This window comes from Laccaria bicolor, genomic scaffold, assembly GCF_000143565.1.
Source record: "Laccaria bicolor S238N-H82 LACBIscaffold_66 genomic scaffold, whole genome shotgun sequence".
Lineage (NCBI taxonomy): Eukaryota > Fungi > Basidiomycota > Agaricomycetes > Agaricales > Hydnangiaceae > Laccaria > Laccaria bicolor.
The window spans coordinates 5,655-14,587 of NW_001889937.1; the positions used below are offsets into that span (position 1 = coordinate 5,655).

At 49.5% G+C, this 8,933-nt stretch overlaps 5 protein-coding genes across 5 annotated transcripts; 1 reads left to right on the top strand and 4 right to left on the bottom strand.

Moving 5' to 3' along the window:
- Nucleotides 1–330: 330 nt before the first annotated feature.
- LACBIDRAFT_314958 (uncharacterized protein) lies at nucleotides 331–1,726 on the bottom strand (the record flags this gene model as incomplete). The annotated part of the gene is made up of 8 exons (XM_001889341.1): nucleotides 331–481; nucleotides 537–692; nucleotides 749–856; nucleotides 907–1,090; nucleotides 1,168–1,256; nucleotides 1,312–1,383; nucleotides 1,438–1,549; nucleotides 1,612–1,726. The coding sequence occupies 8 exons, from the start codon at nucleotides 1,724–1,726 to the stop codon at nucleotides 331–333; spliced, it is 987 nt and encodes a 328-aa protein (XP_001889376.1).
- A 44-nt stretch (nucleotides 1,727–1,770) lies between these two features.
- On the bottom strand, nucleotides 1,771–3,196 carry LACBIDRAFT_314959 (uncharacterized protein; the record flags this gene model as incomplete). The annotated part of the gene is made up of 7 exons (XM_001889342.1): nucleotides 1,771–1,781; nucleotides 1,835–1,927; nucleotides 1,984–2,108; nucleotides 2,160–2,545; nucleotides 2,605–2,825; nucleotides 2,875–3,070; nucleotides 3,125–3,196. 7 exons carry the CDS (start codon nucleotides 3,194–3,196, stop codon nucleotides 1,771–1,773), a joined length of 1,104 nt encoding a protein of 367 aa, XP_001889377.1.
- A 991-nt stretch (nucleotides 3,197–4,187) lies between these two features.
- Nucleotides 4,188–6,136, bottom strand: LACBIDRAFT_314960 (G protein alpha domain; the record flags this gene model as incomplete). The annotated part of the gene is made up of 8 exons (XM_001889343.1): nucleotides 4,188–4,285; nucleotides 4,362–4,388; nucleotides 4,439–4,442; nucleotides 4,548–4,675; nucleotides 4,730–4,782; nucleotides 4,838–5,795; nucleotides 5,854–5,874; nucleotides 5,929–6,136. The coding sequence occupies 8 exons, from the start codon at nucleotides 6,134–6,136 to the stop codon at nucleotides 4,188–4,190; spliced, it is 1,497 nt and encodes a 498-aa protein (XP_001889378.1).
- A 272-nt stretch (nucleotides 6,137–6,408) lies between these two features.
- On the top strand, nucleotides 6,409–7,656 carry LACBIDRAFT_314961 (uncharacterized protein; the record flags this gene model as incomplete). Its single annotated transcript, XM_001889317.1, has 2 exons — nucleotides 6,409–7,177; nucleotides 7,229–7,656. 2 exons carry the CDS (start codon nucleotides 6,409–6,411, stop codon nucleotides 7,654–7,656), a joined length of 1,197 nt encoding a protein of 398 aa, XP_001889352.1.
- Nucleotides 7,657–8,214: 558 nt separating this feature from the next.
- Nucleotides 8,215–8,513, bottom strand: LACBIDRAFT_314962 (uncharacterized protein; the record flags this gene model as incomplete). Its single annotated transcript, XM_001889344.1, has 2 exons — nucleotides 8,215–8,235; nucleotides 8,286–8,513. 2 exons carry the CDS (start codon nucleotides 8,511–8,513, stop codon nucleotides 8,215–8,217), a joined length of 249 nt encoding a protein of 82 aa, XP_001889379.1.
- Between the last annotated feature and the right edge of the window lie 420 nt (nucleotides 8,514–8,933).

Consider the following 8,933-nt stretch of genomic DNA (forward strand, 5'->3'; position numbering starts at 1 on the left):
CACTTGAGCAGCTGCCAGCGAGGCGGCGGATTCCCGAGTAAGTTGATTGAAGGAGGCTTTGAGGTTCGCGGTCTCACGCTCAAGCGCGAGTTTCTGCTCATGGGCAACGGCGAGTTCCGTCCTGAGGTTGTGAACGATCTCTTGAACGCCGGCCTGAGGTCGAAGTATATCAACAATCACTGAAGTATCATGAGATACGGCAGACTTCACCTCATTCGCAGTGATCTGGTCCTTGGCTAGCGTTAAAGCAGCGGTCTGCTCATCCAATCTAGTCTGCGTTGTTCATAGTAACGTCAGTAAAGTACGCATGTCGCTAGTGCAATGATTTCATCACCTGGAGTGCGTTGTTGAGGTCATTCGCTGAGACCAGAGCCGTATTTTGTTCATCCAATCGGTTCTGAGAAAACCAATGTCAGGGACGACTAATACACACAAGTACAAGCTATTGTCGACCTCCAACCGACGATTCGCTTGACGAAGCCTGAAGATAAGCATCAGTTCTAACCATTACTAACTTCAGAAAACAAGCGACATACGATTCGATAGTTTTACTCGCTTCCTCGCTGGCCTTCTTGACTTCCGCTGTGACCCGCTTGATCTCAGCTTGAACTAGTTGGGTCGTCCGTACAGCCAGTGCCTCTCCTGTACTAAGCTCTTGAATCTGTGCTTGTAACTTGGAATTCAGACCCTCCCTAGAGTAACGGTATTCATCAATGGTGAGGATGAAACACGACCGAAGTGGACGTACCATTCGGCACGAGCGACTTCAAGGCTCTCAACCTTTGTCTTCAGAATGTCGCTTTCCTCTTTACGCTCACGAGCCTCGGATTGAGCTAGTGCGAGCCATTCCCTTGTTCTACAGAACCCCGTTACAAAAGGCAAAAAGAGACTAAATGGGTGACGTACACTTTCAACGATGCCTCTGCAGAAACGACCTGCGAGTTCAGGCCCTCGACTTTTTGCTTAACCAAGGTATGTCTGGACAGATTATCGTTGAAGGCATACGAGGGTGTACGTCGCCGTCGCTTACGAATCCCTAGCTCTGAGATCGCGGTCTTTCTCCGCGACCGCTTTCTTAGCCTCCGCAACCCTGATACTGTGTGTAAGCCCACCAAACACCGGGGAAAAAGGGAACTAACAGTGCTCTCAACTCAGCCTTCGACTCGCCGAGAGCCTTGACCTCTGCCTTTAAACCGATAATCTCCTTGTCCTTGGTGTTGATGACTTCTTGAGATGCAAGCAACTTCGAAATACCCCTGTCAAAAAGGCAGTAAGCGGATGTGAAGTTAAGAGGTAGGTGAGCACGCTCACTCCTCCTTGATGACCCTCAGCTCCTGCAGCTCAAGGAGATTTGCTGATGAGGAAGTTTTCAGGTTCTGCGGTCTGAAAGCATAGTTCATGCCTTCGGTAAAATTTCAACGCAAAGGTAGAACCTACTCATGAGTGACAGCAATGAGCTTTGCCTCTACACCAGCTGCTTCGACAAGGGCATCGATACTTTCCCGTTCGTGCTTCGACAGACGGTCCGTCAGGTCTTCTACCTTGGTCCCTTGAGAAAACGAAAACATAAGTGTCCATACAGGAGCAAAGGCAGTTGACAGAAATGCTCACCGACACTGCATAAAACCTCCAAGCTCCGCTTATCGTACAAGCGATCACGAGGAACACTCAGCGTCCCGCGTCCCGCGTTCCGTATCTTCGAAATCTTTGATCCGTGCTTGCGCATCCGCGAGCTGAGAAGATAGATGGTGGAGCTTGTCTCGGAGGAGATCAGTCACACGCTGGGCTGTAGAGGGTCAACGAACAATTCGATGAAGAGCGAGAACGAGCTTACATGACCCCAACTCTCCCTGGAGTTCTTGAATAGTGTCTCTCATTTCAGATGCGCGAGAAAGGCCACCGCCTGCTTCAAGGAGAGGTTTGACACCTAGTAGTGGCGGAGACGTCGTCAAAATTGCGTAAACCCAGTTGAAACAGCCTTACTGGTCAAGGCATCCGCTGCAGACCGCTTAATCTCAGTCGCCTCGGCGACAGCTTGTGAAAGCGAAACTTTCGAAGCCTCATGAGACTTTCCAAGAGCGACAAAGGAAGAATGAAGTGACTCGTAGCTATTGAAGCTAGCATAAGTAAGAAACAACAGGGATCGACAGATAACTTACTTATCTCGGAGAGTCGCCAGACCTTGCTTCGCCGTGACGAGCCTCTTTTCAACAACTTCCTTCCCCAACTTTTCCTGCTCACAAGAATGCGACATTTGCTCCAAAGAAGTTTTGAGGGACGAAATTTCGGCGACGGCATCCGCAAGATTCGAGCGTGTCAAGGCGAGGTCAGACTTGGCGGTGCTTAATTCATTCTCCGTTGATTTCAACAGTGGAAGAGCGCCGGCGAGGTCCGACCTAGCAGATGCCAATTGCGCTGCTGTAGCGGAAAGTTCTTCACGCACAGACTTGAGATCCTTCGTGGCCGCACTGCGCATCCGAGATAAATACTCATTTTGTGTTTGCAGCGCAATCGATTCCGCAAAAAAAGCTTCATATCGGTGGTTCTGTGAAGAAGAAGAAAGTTCAAAAGAAGGGAAGCAAGAAGAACCATGAATGAACGAACATGCTCAAGGAGATCGCTAAACGCCCGCTTTACATCCCTTTTCGCAATGGGGGGAGTTTGTTGTGATTTGAGAGACGTATCTGGGATCGAATTGAAACTTAATTCATTTTTTGATCGTGGAAATAAGGCTTGAGACCCCGAGCTGGGGCGTGAAGGCGTAGGCGAAGAAGATGTATGCGCTCCAGATAGGGCGGGGGATTGTCGATGACTAGGTTTGTGGTCTATAACGATGTGTCAAACAAAATGGCGTATACATTATGAATAACTTACTGGACTCGCCCGGAATTGAGGTCAAAGATGCGGTTCTGTCGTTTTCCCGGCTATATTCTGGCCAGAATTCTCTTTCTCTGTGTGAAGCGGTAGGTGAAGGACGATTTGGCGGCGGTTTACGCGATGCTAGCTGGAAGTATGCGCGGCCTTCAGATTTGGGTGAGGTTGGCAACGCTGATGACGCGTCTCTTCCTCCCTCTGTCGTCGTCGTCAGACCCATATTCACGAAAGAAAGAGTGGCAATGCTCACCTTGTGCCTCCCCCTGTCCGACGTCGCGAGCCTGCAGGATATTGCCCGGAGCCTTCGATGGTTTTTGGACATCTGAAAGAAATAGTGCTGATAGAGAGTCACCGTACTCTGAGATGAACTCTCAGCCTGCGTTCGTTGTGGCGCTTGAAAAGAAAACACGGATTGTCGCGACGCGTCAGGAATGGCCAAGGCTTCAGCGTTCTTGAACAGAGCGAACTTGAAGGAATTTGCGTTGCGTGTCGAGCTGATTTTCGGGGTCTGTGTATGTGGCCTACCCTGCGTCATTGAGAACGTCTTTGGCTTGACTTTTGTCGTTGACGTCCGAAGTCTGTGACATTGAGAACTTTGGATTGATACCTCTGAGCGCATTATAATCAAAGCCATTGTTTCCCATGGAATAGCCAAGAAATGGTTAGAAAATTGTATTTTGATTGTGGTAGTTGTCGGAAGAGGACAAAGAAACAAATTTTGCAATTGGTTTCTATTATTGCGCATGCGCACATGAGGTCACTTCATGTATCCTATAGCTACAGATTCTGTCCTAACTCTGAGTCTGAGGAATTGAGTCCTGAAACTACCAGCTCAAAACGCGCGTTTATCATCGGAGTCATTCACTCTTACTTCGAGGATTTGGGGGCCGAAACCTTCCCGTTGAAGTATAAATTTAAATAAAACAGCCGAGAATACAAAGATGGCAGGGGAACAGAGCTACCCAAACTGCAAAAAAGAAACGGAGTGCAGAGCCCTGTCGCGGCCAGAAGTCCAGAGATGCGGAGGCAAGGCAAGGGACAGAACGGTATCAGACCAATCGACGCTAAACCCACAGAAGTCGAAGCGGACGCAAGTGAAAGGAAAGGAAAGAGGAAGCATCATTGGACTGATACCCAAAGCTGCCCCTAAAAAAGGTAGGCGGAGAAAGGGAAGGAGCAAAACACGACTGCAAAAACAACAGAGACGGAAGGGAGGAGGAGCAGACCGCCTCCGTGATGTACTCAAAACGAATCCACCAAACGAACGAAAGAAGGAGGCGCCAAAACAAAACAAGACCAAGACGAGAACCAAATCAACTAGAAAGAAAGCTCACCAGCCTATTCACCGTTCGATCCTCAGAAAGTACTTGGTCGAACCCCGATATGGGTGCCAAGAAGATGATAGCGTCCACTGTGGAACAAATCCATCAACTTGTGCACGAAGGAAACAAAAAAAAAAAAAAAGAAAGGAAGAAAGGGGGACGTACCATCGTCGAAGAAGGGCGCCCACGTAGCTAGCTTTCAGATCAGGATTTTTGAGGGATGCGTTGAGGATGGGACTTACGACGCTGTGAAACAAAAAGGGTGATTAGATAGTTAGAATCGGATGAAGGAAAGGAAAGAAGAAAGTGTAGGAAATGACAAAGAAAGAAGGAAAGAAGAAAGAAACCAACCTGACTCCGACTCCCACCAACATCCACAATCCTCCACTCCGTCCCGCTATCCCTCCCCGCAGTCGCTTCCATCTCGAATTTGTACTCTGATACGCCGACGGTTTTGAGCCGGGCTTTGAGGACGTCGTCTGTTTGTTCACATGAATTGAGTGCGTTGAAAGGAGGGGAAAGGACGGACTTACCATCCGTAGGCATATACTTGAGCGACGTCAAGCGCTCCAAGTCATCCAAAAAGCTACAACGACGGCATTAGAATTACGTCTCCAAAAAAGAAAAGAAAAAGAACTCACAACCCCGACTCCTCCTCAATCCTAATCTTCCTCCTCCTCAACACCTCCCTAACACCCTCATCATTCCAAAGCGCAATCATATCCCTCCTACACATATTCAACACCTCCTGCGGCTCATCCTGCGTTTCAAGACCCGTAGTACCTGCGCTCATTGGTCTTGTTGCTCCATTCCCTCCACCACTCCCTTTCCCACTACTCCCGTTTTTGTTTTGCTTCGCGCCGTGATGATGATCGCCATACCCATACCCAGACCCAGGATAAGTAACCCTAGCACGCGCTAAACCGCCTTTCCACCCCGTCCCAGGCCTAACGAAAATCTCTTGGTTCCTATACGCGTGGTTCCCCGTCCCACCCGACGTAGAACTCGCCCCGGAGGAAGACCCTGCACTCGTTCCAGCACCAACACCAACACCAGGGGGACCAGGACGAGCGAAATGCGTCGCCTCTTCCTCGTTGGGCGGGACAAGTTTTGCGATGAGGAGAGCCTCGATATGGCGCAGGGGTAATAAGCGCGCTTTTAGTGCGTCTAGGGGTGTGTTTTGGGCTAGTGTGAGTGGGGAGGTGGAGCGTGGGCTGCGGTGGTGTATGTGGTGGTGGGGATGAACGAAATCAGACTCGGAGTCTCCGTCCGAGTCTGGGTTGGACGGGGGCGAGTGGTGGTGGTGCCGGTGTCTGACGCGCGGGGGGGACGAAGAAGAGCCGAATGTTAGTGTTGTGTCGTTCCCGTTGCCATTGTATTGCTCGTGTGGATGGTTTGGTAAAGGCGGGCGGGAGATGGTGCGGGCCCTTGAACGAGGGGACGAGTACGGTGATGTGTGTGGTGAGGACGTTGAAGTTGAAGGAAAGGTCAAAGCGTCGAGGATGGTGCGTATTGACCTGACGATGTTGAGTTGGATAACAGCGCGCCAGAGGATACGTTCCTCGCGAAAGGCGGTGGGTGTATACAGTCTTTGAAATTCTGCAGGGTGGCGATAAGCTTTTCATATCTACCAAAAAAACAACAGAGGTGGACGTACGTCGTAGAGTTGTTGATTTCCCTAAACACACACTCTCATAAATACAGTGTAGGTCAAAACGACCACAAAGCTCACCAGACTCGCTCTGACCCAGCAACAACAGCCTCACAATCCTCTTTTTCCTCCTCGCATGTCGTTCAGCCTTGATGCTAGCATCAATAGCCAAGCTAACTCTCTTTGCCTCTGCCTCATTCTGCAGCCTTACCGCACGGTCTTCTGGAGACTCGTCCGGAGGTGGCTTGAGCACCTCGTCGAGTGGGTCGTCAGCGGTGCGCACGGGCATCTCAAGTAAGAGATAAGTATGATGATGATGGGGGGTTTGAGGGGTTTGGATTATTGACGCCAGCCAGGTACAGCAGTCATATCAATCATCTCTATACATACTGGGTGACTTTCCGTAACCCAAACCTATAAAAACGAATAAATCCGACCCTTATCGGAGCTTGAAACGAGAACTTCCCACAAGAGTTTAGTGGACCGAATAAACCATAACGCCAAACATAATAGATTTGATTAGATCCGCGATTTGATTCATTTACCCTCTGCTGTGTTCTAATGGACGAGATCGTGTACGCGTTGATACAGCAGGAAGAGGAAGATGGCGAAGATGATCTTGAGCAAGAGCTTGAGCAGGGTGCTGCTCTCGCAGCTGTTGCACTCATGGTCGTTGGGGCGGAGGAGTCTCGCATGCTGCGCGCGGAACGAAGACAACCAAGTCGGCTGTATCTCTGTCGGCCGCAGCTCCTTCCAAACCCTCGTAAAGACACCCCATGGCAAGTGCTTTACCAAAGCCGCTCCGATCGTGCCTTCATCACCACCATGGGATTTGATGTGGATGCTTTTGAACACATCATTAAATCAGGTTTTGCGCGTATGTGGTATGAAAGACCCATTGATCGCTCAGATAGCGCCATGACTACAGGGGATCCTCGGCCCTCAGCGCGATCGCTAGATGCGTGGGGCGCACTTGGCCTTGTTCTCCATTATCTTAATTCGACCATGCGTGAAGTCAGCCTCCAACAAATCTTTGCCCTCATTCCCTCAACAATATCTCGCTACATCACATTCTCCTTGCGTCTCCTCTTTGAAACCCTTGACAACATTCCGGAATCTTTCATTAAATACCCCAAATTACTACGTGAATTCCAAGAAAACAGTGACCTCATTGTTTCTCGACATCCACGTCTTCATGGTGCATTTGCGAGTCTTGATGGACTCAATTTGGCTGTCCAAACCTCAGAGGATGTAGACATTGAGAATGCTACATACAATGGATGGCTTTCAGAGCATTTTGTAAGTTCTGTACTAATGTATTCTCCCAAAGGTGTGCTACACAACTTGTGAAAATATTTTTAAACTAAATTGGTTGCCTTAGGACCTATCATTGCTGCTAATATTAATGCGCCGGGCAGCTGGCATGACTCACGCGTTGCGCAACCAATCTATCGCAAACTAGAAAGGGACACACCAGACGGATTTTATGTTGTTGCAGACACGGCATTTCCTCGCGGTACCCAAAGTATAGCTGGTCGGATACAGGCTCCTGTCAAGACGGGACAGCATATGCAAGGGACTGCTGAACAAATAGAGGAGCGATTTGCCTTTGACAGGGAACTGCTTTCCTATCGCCAGACAGCTGAATGGGGAAATCGCGCTCTGCAAGGCTCATTTGGACGCTTACGAATTCCCCTCGAAATCAATGATAGCCAGAGAAGGGGAGATTTGATTGAAACATGCATTCGGCTTCACAATTTTCGTGCAGAACGAGTGGGACTCAATCAGATTCGCAATGTGTACATGTAGTGATGTGCAAGGGTATGGGAACCCTTAGGGGTACATGGGTAAGGGTACAGTGGGTGAGGGTAGAGGTAGCAACATTGAACCCTCAGCCAAACCCTAACCCTCACCACGGGTTAGGGTTACCCGCCTAATTCCGAAAGGGTAGAGCTTAGGATTTAGCATGTCCAAACAACATGAACAGGTCTCAAAATCACATGTTGAAAGGCAAGTTGAATTGAGAAAAGATGGGGGCGTCGGCTTGAAGGCAAGTTGAATTGAGAAAAAGATGGGAGCATCGGCTTGAAGGCAAGTTGAATTGAGAAAAGATGGGAGCGTCGGCTTGAAGGCAAGTTGAATTGAGAAAAGATGGGGGCGTTGCCTCGACTTAGCTTCGTAACCATTCATGTACAGATCCGGTAGACTATATACTGAAATTTGACTCTTGTGGAGCAGCAAATGCTTGTCCGACATTATAAACACGATATCTACATATTTCACTGCTCCACAATACATTCTGCCGGCCTTTTAACACGCAAAACCATCCTTTTCTTCCATCGCGAGGAGCCTGGCCCAACCTAGTTTTCAGAGTAAGTAGCCGAAGTCCTATAAATATCAGGTAAGTTATGAGCATTTATCTAAGAAATGGCACCTACCCATAGTAAACCAATTCCTGAGCAACGTCCTCTCGGCGTTCGCAAACGCTTCCTCGCTGCCAGCCTTGCCTCCACCGACAATGTCGACCCTGCTGCTGTTAAACGGCGAAAGCTCGAAGAGGACGCAGCCGTGTTGCGCCGACAGCAACAGCCATCAGTCGAGCTTGTGGTCGACGACGACGACGACCTCCCTTCCAATTCACTACCATGGAATGCATCACGAATCATGGAGGCCGCTGACGGAAGCGACGACGAGGATGTTGAGATGGTTGACGACGACCTCGACGACTTGCCTAGCCTGATCCCTGTAGACTCCAGTGAGTGTGGGGATGAAGACCATGACGGCGATGACGACGATGAGGAGGAGGAGGAGGGGGAGACTGCCGAGGCAGAACTAGGTAAGTTTTCTATTGAACTCAAGTGTCATTGACGAATACTCACCAAATTTTGCCAGCGCGTCTCATCGAGGATTGGACCTCACCCATCTACGCTTTCTTTGGCCCAATCCCAGACATCACCTACAATGCCGAAGGCTGTCGCGCTCATGAGTTCCGCTGCTCAGCAGGTGTATGTAAGGGTAAAGGCACCAACAAACGAATTGTTCGGCGTTACCTCGATACGTGGACGGGGATCCTCAGAGTCGACCGC